The sequence below is a fragment of the Sminthopsis crassicaudata genome, chromosome 1 (assembly GCF_048593235.1).
Source record: "Sminthopsis crassicaudata isolate SCR6 chromosome 1, ASM4859323v1, whole genome shotgun sequence".
In the NCBI taxonomy this organism is placed as follows: Eukaryota; Metazoa; Chordata; class Mammalia; order Dasyuromorphia; family Dasyuridae; genus Sminthopsis; species Sminthopsis crassicaudata.
In genome coordinates, this window is record NC_133617.1 from 10,617,492 (window position 1) to 10,630,985 (window position 13,494).

General features: G+C 44.2%; 1 protein-coding gene across 2 annotated transcripts in view; it reads right to left on the reverse strand.

Moving 5' to 3' along the window:
• Nucleotides 1-3,462: 3,462 nt before the first annotated feature.
• DGCR8 (DGCR8 microprocessor complex subunit) overlaps nt 3,463-13,494 on the reverse strand; it is a 40,152-nt gene continuing 30,120 nt past the window's right edge. Inside the window, exons 13-14 of one of the 2 annotated variants that reach the window (XM_074292749.1) lie at nt 12,589-12,702; nt 3,463-5,860 (exon numbers count right to left, since the gene is read on the reverse strand). In XM_074292749.1, the coding sequence (XP_074148850.1) occupies nt 5,777-5,860; nt 12,589-12,702 (198 nt within the window). In that variant the 3' untranslated portion in view covers nt 3,463-5,776. The remainder of the gene's footprint in view (nt 5,861-12,588; nt 12,703-13,494) is intronic. The other variant, XM_074292760.1, reaches the window with a different exon arrangement.

Consider the following 13,494-nt stretch of genomic DNA (forward strand, 5'->3'; position numbering starts at 1 on the left):
ATAAAAGTAGACACAAACAGGCAATATTCAGATGAAATTAAACCTATCTATAGTCATATGTAAAAAGCTTTAAATCACTATTGATTAGAGAAATGAAAACTAAAACAACTGAATGATACTACCTCACACCTATCAGATTAGCAAATATGACAATAAAGGAAAATTATGTTGGAGAAGTGGGAAAATTTGAACACTAATGCATTGTTGGAGTTGTGAACCATTTTGGAGCGTAATTTGGAACTAGGCCCAAAGGCTATAAAACAGTGCATACTTATTGATCCAGAAATAACACTACCAGGTCTATATGCTAAAGACATCATAAAAAGGGAGAAAGGTCCCACATTTACAAAAAAGTTTATATCCTCTTTTGTGGAAACTGAAAATTGAGAGGATGCCCATCAGTTGGGCAATGGCTGAACATATTATGGTATACGAATGTAGTGGATTATCATTGTTCTATAAGAAATGATGAGCAGATTTCAGAACAACCTGGACTTATATGAACTGATACTAAGTTAAGCTATGACATAACAATACAATGATCTAAGACAATTCTAAAAGCTTCATGATAGAAAATGCTATCCACATTCGAGAAAGAAATACATAGCATCTGAATGCAGACTGAAGCGTACTATTTTCACTTTTGATTTTTTTCTTGTGGTTTTTCCCTTTTGCACTGATTCTTTCACTTCACGACTAATGTGTAAATGTTTAATGTAACTGCACATAAATAACCTCTATCAGATTGACTGCTGTTTCGGGAAGGGGAAAAATTTGGAAATCAAAATCTTATAAAAGTTAATGTTGAAAACTATCTTTCATATTGTAAAAATTGGAAATTTTGCCAATTTCCAATTGGCAATTGGAAAAATTTTTTTAAAAAACTTAAGGAGAGAAGTAAAAAAATTGTGTTTAATAAATAAACATTAAATTTAGTAGTACTTACAAAGAACTCTAGTCTATAGCAGATATTCAAATATGGAAATATTTGGAAAATATTGAAAAATGCCTGCAAATATTATTATTATTCAAATGCTACCATTCAGCTCTCCTACAAGGTAAACCACTACACAAGAGCATGGACCAAGATCATCAATTAGGGACTTCTTCTGCTTCTTGGAACACTGTTCAAAGTATACTATGTATAGAAACTTAATAACACTGATTTCCAAGAATGACTCACTATTACCAGCAGACACAGCCATGAGCACAGACTTAAAAGTCAACAGTTCCGACTGAGCTCTCTCCTCGAAACTCCTACCCTGGACCTATCCATCTTAACTTTCACCTCTTATGTCAGTGCACCCTGCTCTTGCTTTCAACACTGTCCGCAGACGCCTTTAACTCATTATTGATCATTAACTTTTACTTCTCACAAAACAATACTTTCCCCCAATTTCTCAACTGTTTTTTCTTGGAATCCATAAAAACGGAAAATTTCCCAAGAAATGGTACTAAGAACCCCATGTGGAAAGTGTGGAGGTTCAAGCGGGGAGAGCGTGAGGTAAAGAGACCAATCAGAATGTTATCCTAATAGTACCTGCTAGATTTGGTCCCTAACTAGAGTGGGAGCTATGTGCCTGGAGAAGGGCGCCTGAGAGAGAGAATCATGAGGATGTGGATTGGATGTGCAGGGAGGAGGCCTAGACGACTGCTCAAACCCGGAGACACCAGTAAGAGCAAATTTTAAGGGGGGAGGGTCACTAGCAGGGGTGGATGTGGGCCATGAGTTCCACTTTGGAAATGCTGAATTTGAGGAAGCTGTAGAATATCCAATTCAAGGAGAGAGCCTAAGGCTAGATATAGAAACCTAGAACTCCAGCTGCATAAAAACAACCCTTGGAAAGTGCCGAGTTCCTTGAGATCTAGAAGAGAGAACAGAAACCCAAGACAATGTTGGGGAACACCCACCTAGTGGGGGGATGTGACAGATGAATTCTCAGCAAAGGAGACTAAATCCCAGCTAGGCCTTTGCTAAATCAGGGGTGTCAGGTCAGCAGGACTGAGCATGCCTCTGAAGGCAACAGGGGAGCCCTCCAGAGCCACAGGACCTTTCACAAGAGCCAGCATCAAATAAAGTGGGACACCCGAGGTTCAGGTTTGTGACTCACACTTGATCCTCAAAGCCGGCCTTGGACCAGGGGCTGGCTCCATGGAAGTGGCCTGCTCAGGGTCCACAACTATGAAGTGTCCAAGGCCGGCTTTGAGTTCGGGTCTCCCCAACTATTAGTCCAATGCTCTATCCCACCTTGAGAGACACCCCCCCCCTTCACTTCTGTGCATTTGCTTCTTCCTGAGTAAAAAGTGCCAAACAGACTAGACTAGAGGTTTTCCCTTCTGTCTTGATTCATCTGAAGGGCCGATGTGCCCCCGCTTAGTCTTCAAGGACACAAACTACTTCCTTTTCAAACAAGTTCTCCAAAGCCCTATCCCTACACATAACATAGGACAACACAGAGCCATCAAGATAAGGCTCCTCCATCCCTCTGGCCCAGTTCAGCTCACATACCCCCAGGCCAGGAGCTGGATGGCCTTGACAAAGTAGCTACCCACTTGGGTCCCTGACGAGAGCAATCAATCCCAGGAGTTCCATCGACAGAACACTGGCTTTTATTGGAAGTTTCAGTTTTGGGGTCCCCATCACTTCCACTGGGATAGAGCCACTTGAAACCCCCCCCCCAGGTCTCTCAGGACCCAGTGTAGCTCCTGCATTCTAAGAACAAATGCAGCCTGCAATGGGCCAGCTCACGTGGGGCCTCGGAGAAACCATCTCAGAGGACAGACAGGGTTCTACCCCCTTCAATTTTACAGTTTAAGGAACGGAGGCTCAGAGATGTCTGGCCCAGGGCCCAGCAGGGTCTTCTCCCCTGCATCAATGCCACTTGTCATTTTAACCCCCAGTCCTGCCAGGGGGTTGTGTCCCACCAGGGCTTTTACTTCTCCCCTGCCCAATTCTAGGCAATCTGCCCCCCCTGGTCTCATCTTGATTTCATCCCAGAGGCAGCTGGCATCTCTCAGGCCTAGGGGCCCCAAGATAACGGGTGTTACCACAGAAGCTTGGAGGTGCTTGGGAAATGCCCAAGTGCCCAGGGCCCCCTGGCTGGACCACCCTACTGACACAAGGCGCACAAGGAGCTCCCCTGACAGAGAAGAGCGGCCTCATAAGCTGGGAGTTTTGGGCAGGCAATGTCCCAAGACGAGCCCAGGGGCCCCATGGTGGGTGCCCACAGAATCAGAGAAAGGCGACACCTGTCCCTGCTTCTGTCAGCCCAGGCCCTCAAAGGACAAGATAACAGGCATTCAAAGGGTGAGGTTAGGGGAATTCTCTTTTCCTCGCCCACTTTCAATCCCATTAACTTCCTTTCAAAGCCAATGTCCAGTCTTTCCTGACTGACTTTATGCTCTGGGAGGACAGGGATTTGTTTTATCCTGAGCTGGCGCATATAGAAGCAAACAAGCAGAGAGGATGGTCCCACTTTATTGACACGGTACCACAAGAACCCCCCCACCCCAGGACACGCACCCAGGCCAAAGCGAGGAGGGTGAGGGCTTCCTCTAGATGCTTGCTCCAAGCGGCGAATCCATAGATGGGTCCTGGCACGGATACCCACAGTCAAGTGCTTGTCAGGTGGGTGACAATGACTGAGGAAGCGACCTCACCAAAAGCCGCCAGCCCAGCAGCCCCCCCTCCTCGCTAAGGGGGAGACTGTGACCCTTGAGTCCACCCTGAGGGGAGTCCGAGGCTGTGCCGGCAGCAATGCCAAATATGGACAGAGCTTTGGGTCACTGAGTCTTTGCCCGCTCTTGCTCAAGGGCAAAAGTCACCTTTACATGATTCAGAGCCAGGGGCCAAGAGAAGATTAAAGTGGCGGGCCAGCTGGAAAACAATATGGCGCTTGTGATTTTTGCCTGTTTCCAAGGCATGAGATCTCTGGAGTAGGGTCGGAGTCTGCTCTGGGATCTGGCAACAAAGATGTGGGTAGGGGACACAGGAGGGGGAGGGAACGGGGGCACAAATCTAATGGGCACTTGGCCAGTCCTGGGGTGGTGGGGTGGACATGCCACCCAGAGGCAAAGGAGGTCAGCCCTTGCCAGAGCTCTGGCCGTCTGACCCACCAAGGAGTCTCTCCCAGAGCCTGCTGCCTCCCCCACATTAAAGCTCTACTAAGAGGAGGGATGAGAAATCTCGCCTTCCTTTCTCCTTTTCTACACAGAAAAACAGACAGCAATTCTTCAGACTTCACACTGACCATACCACTGAACGAGCACAAGTTTTCTTCTAAGATCTGGAAGGACTTATCCGTCCCACAGCCAAGAAAGCCCCGCTGGTGGACGGAGGCAGACCCCCAGAGCCCCTCCGAACCAGGACACTGCACATCTACAGGTAAAAGATCCTCACACCATGACATCTGGGGCAGCCCCACCTTTCCCGCATGGAGAGGGCGGGCTCCTTCACCTATCCCTTGCTCTTGGAAAGACAAGCACCATGACCAGGGACCATTGGGGGGGATGGCAGAATTCATGGACCACCTCCACTGCTGGACAAGAAGCCAATGGGCCCCTGAAGGCAGGTGTAGGAGGCTGGCCCCAAGAGCCAACAGACAGCCTGTAAAGGCACAGCCTACCTCGTGTTCTTGGCTGGATGTCCAAGCGCCCCGGACCACCTCTGGCTAGCTCTTAACCAGTCCCACACCCCCAAATGCCTTAATTCATCATCATTAACACACCACACACATCAAGGCCAAAGCTGCTAATCAAGACTGCTACAAAAATTCATCAAAGCATTACAGCACAGCTCCAGAGCCAGCCACACACTGAGAAAAATCAATTCCTTAAAAACTTTTTGCGGGGTGCCAACCAAGGAAAAGAGGGAGAGAAGGGAGTCTTGGTATTTTTTAAAAAGTCTCCTCTTAAGGATATTAAGACTTGGGTAAAAAAACAAATAAAAATGCACTCAAGGCAGTAAACCCATTAAAATCAGCCAATCACGGCTTCAGTTTGTAACTGTTACTCACTGGCAGAAAATTTCAGTTAAAAGACTAATTGTCTTCAGTTAAAAATTTATCCTCCAAGATCCAAAAAGTGGCTTTGGTGCCCAAAGGGCCAAGGAGTTTCACCGCTACAATTAATTACTCATCACAGCTGTTCCCCAAATTTTTTTTTTTTTTAAAGAGTCAGAGTGGGGGATGGGGGAGAATCAAACCTGTCACTCACTCCTACTATGAGTCATTTTGGTTTGGAATTTAAAAACGAGACCTGGTCCTGCTCCCCAAGGCAGGCCTCCAGCAGGGATGGGCTCAAGCTGAGACTCGAACACGGCTCCTAACCACTTAGTCCTTTTCTTGGGCACCAAAGGGTCTCTCCCAGTGCAAACAGTTACAAGCTGAAATACAACTAAACCTTCCATAAAAATAGTTTGAGGCACATACACAGAAGCCCGTATCTCTTCATATATCTCTAATATATCTGCTCCAAACTGTACATACTCTGAATCTGATCCGGAAACACCCATCCAATGCAGACACTATGGATGATGGTCTGTAGTGAAGGGTGGTTTGTTAGCATCTCTGCTTGGTGGCCCCCCAAAGAGCCCTTTTTTTTTTCCTTTGTGATCAATCATTTAAACATGACTCCTAAGAGGTAACAAGTTGGGGGTGAATGACAGGGGCCCGACGGGGCAGAAACTGAAGGACGCGTCTCTGAAGAGCAGCCTGCTGAGCGCAGCTCCCAGGGGCCACAGGCCGCTTGTCTCACTGCTTCCGGCTTGGGCTGCTGGTTACACATCGACTGTGCACAGAGGCTCACTGCCGGGCTGAGCTGACTCAACTATGGTCATCTTGGGCTTCTTCCGGGTTTCTTCCTACAACACAAGGACAAGTACAGAAGAGCTTGAGTCAAAAGGTGGGTAACTCACCCAATAGTGCCCAGGGGCCTAAAACTGCCTGCAGGCACAGACTCCCAAGGGCCAGGCCGGTCCCCTTCCAGGCTTCGTCTGACAGACTCCACATCTTTAGAGCTGAGGAGGAGCTGATCTGTCTCTGAAGGGGCCAGAATGCCCAGGGAAGAAAACCACCCAAAAAAGGGAACTGTGGCAGCACCATCATGACCTGGGAATGCTGGGCCTGCTCCTGACAAGCCCCTACGACTTCCCTCCCAGAGCAACCTAAACCTCTCTCAAAGAAAGAGAGCGGGCTGGGGAAGGTGAGGTATCTATGGAGACATGGCAGAGATCTAGGTACCCCTGGCACACTAAGGGCTCAGAGCTGTTAGGTTCTTACTAAGTGCTAATGAGATAATGAAATATTAGGTTCTTACTAAGTGCTAAGCCGGTACTTAACAATTCTCTAGTTCCGGCCTTTAAGGGGAATTTTACCCCTTTGAACTTCTGGAGAAGAGCTTGCATGTTTAAGAGGAGCAAGTAAGTTCATTGGTTGAAGTATTTTTTCCCAGAAGCCCCTGAGTTATTCCATGCTCATTCTCTGGAAGGATAAAAGAAGCAACATTGAGCAAGGGAGAGAGGAGTCTCTACTCTAGGTCAGAGTTGGTGGCCGAGAGATTGAGTTGAGACAGCAGATCTCCTCCCAGAGAGCGATCTATCGACAGTCTCTGGAGACAACAGAACTTTACATATTGACGTCCACAAGCACTTATTCTGAGCCCTTCAGAGGAGTTAGCACGGACCTTGTCATTTTGGTGCCCGAACAGGGAGCCCCAGACCGACAAGATCCTGATTCTAGTGGAAAAGTCTCTCTAGAAGCGTGAGTAACAAGGAAACTTTGTTAAACAGCTAAAGTAAAATTTCAGTGAAATGGGGCAAATACCTTCTGTTCAAGGAAAATGTTTAGAGAGCAACATCAAGGTTATGAAAATCCAAGGATTGATTATAATTTTGGAGGAGATTACTGAACTTTTAAAAACTATGCAGGTCATATGTCCTTATTTTTTTCTGGAAGAAGAATTGGATCTAGATGAATGGCAATTAGTAGGAAAGCAATTAGGTGAACACTACAATTCCAAACCAAACTCAATTTCCAAAGATACACTTCATACCTATAACTTAATCCAAATGGCTTAAAAATTGTTATTCTAAAGGAAGAGAAGAAGGAGCAAAATGGGGAGGTGTCAACTAAACTAGGTGAAGAGGATGAATCAGATAACAATGGAGTTAAGTACAATTCTGAGCAACAGGAGCATTTCCCATCTCCTCCCTTCAGGGATGGAGCAAGAAGGAGGAGGGGAAGAGGCAGAAACACAAACAGAATCGCCTGTGAAGCAGCCTAAGCCTATGACAAGTTTAGGAAAAGCATTGGTTAAAGCTAAGAGAGAAGGACAGGATATAAGTGATTTTATACATGCATATCCTGTGATTGAAGATATTGACTCTGTAGATCAAAAAAGGAGAAGATATGCACCTTTAGATTTGAATAAAATTAAAGATTTGAAAAAAGGTTGTACCCTTTATGGGGCTACATCAACTTATATTAAAATGTTACTAGATGGTTTGTCTATGAAGTCCTAATCCCGAATGATTGGAAATCCATAGCAAGGACATGCCTAGAACCTGGAGAAAATTTGTTATGGCTTGCGGAGTTTCATGAATTATGTAAAATCCAAGTCAGATGCAATTTGGAAATAGGAGTTAACACACAATTCACTTTTGAGCACTTAGCTGGTGAAGGTCACTATGGAGAAAATTCAGAACAGGTTAAACATCCCATGACAGTGTATGAGCAAATTGCTAAGGCTGCAATAAAAGCTTGGGGTGTCCTCCCTGGACAGAAAGATCGCGGAGAAGCTTTCACTAAAATAGAGCAAGGTCCCAATGAACCTTTTGTGGATTTTGTGGGACGTTTGCAAACTGCTGTCAAAAGAACTATTGGAGAAAATGCAGCTACAGAAATCATGACCAGACATCTGGCTAAGGAAAATGCCAATGAGATTTGCAAAAGAATTATATGGGGATTAGACAAAGATGCTCCTTTAGAGGAGATCATAAGACGCTGTGCTAAAGTGGGAACAAATGCTTTTCACACCCAGATTATTATGAACATGGAAAGACAGGGTCCCTCCTGACAAGGGACTTCTAGAGAAACTCGGCGATGTTTCCAATGTGGAAAAATTGGATATCTAAGAACTCAGTGTAAATATGGAGATAGAGTGAGGAGACAGGGTGAGAGAAGACCTAAAACTCCATGTCCAAAATGTCACAAAGGCTTTCACTGGGCCTCAGAATGTAGACTGACCCAGGGAAATGAGAGGCGGGGCCCAGCTTCAGCCCCCCAAGTGGGGCATGATGGCAGCCGAGGTTACATCCAGAGAATTTTAAGACATGATCAATCAGCCAAAAGGCAATCAGATGGAAGAAAGGGATTGAAATTAGGAAAAATAGAGTTGTGTGCAGTAGAGACTACTGAGAAACTCCCTGGAGAAGTGAATCTGTTCCTGTTCAGCCTATGGATCCTTTGCCTCCAGGCACAATAGACTTGACCATTTCACCTTCTGAGAGTTCTTACAAAACAGTGTCCATCCATACACTGATGTGGGAAACTGGAGAACGTGTAGCTAATATTCCAGTCACTAACACAGATAGACAACGTGTGATTTATCAACCAGGAGAAATAGTAGCATCAGGCTTATTGTTATGTACCCCTAATAAGCAACCTGGTGATAGTCGTCTAGAATCTGACTCCAGTGAACAAAATCCAGGAATATATTGGACAGCAGCTGTGACAGCTGACCGACCTATGCTTACTATTTATATAAACGGAATACCATTTGAAGGATTGCACCAGACATGGGTGCAGATCGTACAGTTATTTGAGGTGCACATTGGCCCAGTCACTGGCCAAAGATTAAGGCAAACACCTATATGTCTGGTGTAGGAGGATCAATAGCAGCAGAAGTTAGTACTAGGCCTTTGAGATGGATATTTGAAGGTGAAACAGAAGTTTTTACTCCTTTTGTGGTTGAAAAAATCCCCATCAATCTGTGGGGAAGAGACATTTTACAGCAGATAGGATTACAAATAAGCATTTCGGCTTTTTAGGCAGGGCTGCTGTTGAAGGCCTACCTGCACTTTCACCAGTTCCTATTCAGTGGAAGACTGATTCACCTGTGTGGGTAGAACAGTGGCCCTTAAGAAGTGATAAAATCCAGGCCTTATTAGACATAGTGCAAGAACAACTTGACCAAGGACACTTGCGGCCTTCTCTAAGTCCTTGGAATTCCCCAGTATTTGTGGTGAAAAAGAAATCTGGAAAATGGAGGATGTTTACTGATCTAAGAAGAGTAAATGAACAGATGGAAACTATGGGAACTCTTCAGGCTGGACTTCCATCTCCTACTCAGTTGCCAAGAGAATGGCCTCTATGGGTTATAGACATTAAGGATTGTTTCTATTCTATCCCTCTAGATAAGGAGGATATGAAAAGATTTGCCTTTTCAGTGCCCAGTGTTAACTTAGCTGAGCCTTATAAAAGATATGAGTGGACAGTTTTGCCACAGGGAATGAAAAACAGCCCTACTATGTACCAAATGTATGTTGCTGCTGCTCTTGCTCCAGTAAGAAAAGCCTTTCCAAAAGTAATATTTACATTATATGGGTGACATTTTGGGATGTTGCATCTGAGGAACAAATATTAGAAGCATGTCTACAAAAGACCATGGAAACACTAAAGTACTACAAACTGCATATAGCTACAGAAAAAATTCAAAGGCATGCTTCTTTTCAATATTTAGGATATGAAGTATATCCTAAGGCACTCACACTTTAAGAACAGAGAAGTTGAACACCTTAAATGATTTCCAAAATTAATAGGAGATATCCAATGGATGCGTCCAGTGTTAGGCCTAACTACCAATCAACTGCAATCTCTATATGACATTTTAAGGGGAGACAGTGTTTTAAATTCACCACGCCAGCTTACAAAAGAAGCACAAGAGGCTTTGAGAGAAGTTGAACTGGCTTTATCCAATGTGGTTGAAAGAGTCATTCAAAAACCCTTGGAAATATAAATTTTTGTTACAAAAGACAGTGTGATTGAGTGGGTGAACCTCCCAGCACAACCAGAACAAAGCCTTACTCCTTACCCAGTGCTTGTGGCTAGAATTTTATTAAAGGCCATTAAGAGAGTAACATAATTATCTGGGATAAGTCCTGAAAAAATATACACATTCTATACTAACGCACACATTAAAATGTATGCTGCGAGACCATCCCAGAATGGCAAATTTTATTGGCCACCACTCCAAATTTTGCACATGGGTCTCCATTAAAAATAACCCGGCTACTACATAATTGGCAATGGATTTTTGAAGAAAAGGTTTCTAAGGTTCCTCTTAAAGGACCAACAATCTTTACAGACTCCTCCAAAGAAAATATTTGTGCTGTATACTCTCATGATTTAACCATAAAGAGAGTAGTCAGGACTCCTTTTCAGTCCACTCAACAGAATGAATTATTTGCTATTACCCAGGAGACATAAATATAATTACTGATTCAGCCTATTCAGTAGGTGTAGTACAAAGAATTGCCACAGCCCAAATAAAATTTGTAGCCTCTAATATTTATCAGCCCTTTAAGGAACTTCAAGAGCAAGTGAGAAAGCATCCAGGCAAGATTTATATCTTGCATGTCCACTCACATAGTGGACTTCCAGGTCCCATTTTTGATGGAAATTCAAAGGCAGATAGCCTTCTAACCATGTTAGCCAGTAGTCCTTTATTTCAGGAAACACAAGAATCTCATTCTAAATATCATCAGGCTGCTTGAGCTTTACGTTTACAATTTGGAATGCATAGTAAAAAGCTATACAGCTTGCCTTCCTTTCCACCCTCCTACACTCCCTCCAGGGAAGAATCCTCGTGGTTTGAGACCCAACGAAATCTGGCAAATGGATGTGACACATTATAAATCTTTTGGTCGTCTGTCTTTTATCCATGTCGTGGTAGATACCTTTTCAGGATTCACTTTTGCAGTGCCAACAGCAAAAGAGACAGCCCGAGTGGTCACTGAATTCCTTATCCAAGCATTTGCAATTATGGGTGTGCCACAAGAAATAAAAACAGATAATGGACCTGCATATTCTTCTAAACATTTTGCACACTTTTGTGTGCAGTATAAGATTTTACACACCACTGGAATACCTTTTAATCCGCAAGGTCAAGCAATAGTAGAGAGAAGAAACAGAGACATTGAGACACTCCTCCAAAAACAAAAGAAAGGGGGAGCCACAGGTAGCCCCAGAGAACTTCTAAATTTAGTTCTCTATATCATTAATTTTCTAATTTTTGACAAAGATGCACTGGCTCCGGCAGACAGGTTCTATAACCCACCAGAAGGGCAGTGTCCAGTGCAAGCAGCTCCACTATCCTTAGATAATTGCCAGGTGATATGGAGAGACCCAGAAAGTGGTGAATGGAAGGGACCAGATAGGTTAACTGCCTGGGGGAGAGGGTTTGCTTGTATTTCTTCAGATGGAGAAGGAATCAGATGGGTGCCAACGAGTCATGTTCGCCTTGTCCATCGGAGAGAGACAGAAAAAGAGAAAGACCTCAAAACAAAGGAGAAAATCTAAGAAACATCTGACACTGAAAGAGCATGGCTAATAAGACTGTTAAAGAACTTTAAAACCAGCAGGAATCATTGGATTTCCTAACATAACATGAGACTAATGGACAATGGACTTACGGACATTTATAAATTCTCAATTTATGATTATTTGATCATGTTATTTGTTATATACTTCTACCATGTGTTGTTACTATGTTACTATGTGTTTATGTAATCTATGTAATTATGTGTAAGGCCTCCCATATTGATGGATTTATGTTTCAAGGTCATGACCACTCTATGTTCTAAGTCAAAAGAAAGGGGGTGATGTTAGGTTCTTACTAAGTGCTAAGTCGGTACTTAACAATTCTCTAGTTCTGGCTTTTAAGGGAAGTTTTACCCTTTGAACTTCTGAGGAGGAGCTTGCATGTTTAAGAGGAGCAAGTTCATTGGTTGAAGTATTTTTTCCCAGAAGCCCCTGAGTTATTCCACACCCATTCTCTGGGAGGATAAAAGAAGCAACATTGAGCAAGGAAGAGAGAAGTCTACTTTAGGTCAGAGTTGGTGGCAGTTGAGACAGCAGATCTCCTCCCAGAGAGGGATCGGCAGTTTCTGGAGACAACAGAACATTACAGATACCTAATTATTTAACGTTGCTCTCATACAAAGCAAGAAGGAAAGGCCAAGGGCCATGTTTTGGCCAACAGATGCAATGGAGAGATTTGAGGAAAGGAGGGGATATCAAGAGAGCTCTACTCATAGCACGTGTGGGTAAGGAAAACAGTATCCCTGGAGCCTTAAGCTGGCCTAGGTGATCTCATGACTAAAACTGTAGATGTTGGTGCCTGAATTGGAATAAACAGATCAGGGCAGTCGGGGACGAGTGGGCTGAGGTTAGCCACTATGATGAAGCTGTTTTTGTTGACCCAAGTCCCTTCTCTATGATGCTGCCATATGGGAGTAAGGGGACCAGACGCCTACCAAGGAGAGCTCTAGCACTTGGCAACCCCCCCCCCCAACCGTGCCCCATAGCTCACCCTCTCCTGTGCCAGCTTTTTCATTTCTTCCTGCAGTTTGTTCAGAATGTGTAGATTTGGCTTGTTCTTTTTGGCGTACTGCTGAAGTTCAATCACACTTTTATCTGACATTTCCTGTTGAACAAGACAATGATAACAGGGACAATCAAACAGCAAGATAGCTTTCCCTTCCTGCTTGAAAAATGGCTTAAGGACAGATTTCAGAAAAGCCTATTTACCCAATCTAAGGGAAGGGAGGCTGTGGATGTCCTTAGTGGGCAGTGACTATTGGACGGGTTATCCCCAGTTTGCAGATGAGGAAACCAAGGTTCTGCAAAGTCACCAACTTTCTATATCAAAGGACTTAGGAGGTGCTAGAGAGAAATGTGGGTCAGGAGCAGCCTCCACTTTACCTGTGGCCCTGAAAGTGTAAGTTCCTTCTCTGTTTGATTTGTCACCTCTTAATTCCTAGTGGTTGGTCCCAGAAGGATTTGGCCAAACAAAGCCAATGCTAGGAGCAAACTAGACCAAGGGAACACGGAAGCCACTTCCTAAGGCAAATACAGGGTGTTCTTAAATGCTGGTCCTGCCCAGCTCCATGAGAAGTCCCAGGAGTTGCAGAACAGGCACAAATGTTCCAGTAGACTCATGGGAGAGAAATTTCAAATATGAGAGGGGGGTGAAAGCCAAGGGGTTGAGTTTAGACAAAGAAAGGAACAATCAAGGAGGCGATGGGCAATGGACAAACAAATGGCAAAGCATAGAGACAGACAGCCTTATTAGCTGTTCCTTAAGTCCAAATGGTCTCAACTGTAAATCAAGGAGAAGATTTCAGGGGATATAGAATTCAAGCATTCTCCTTGATTAGGTTGTGACAGAACAAGTGGACTCTACCAGAATCTCAGTGTTGAAAATGGTTTAAGTCTA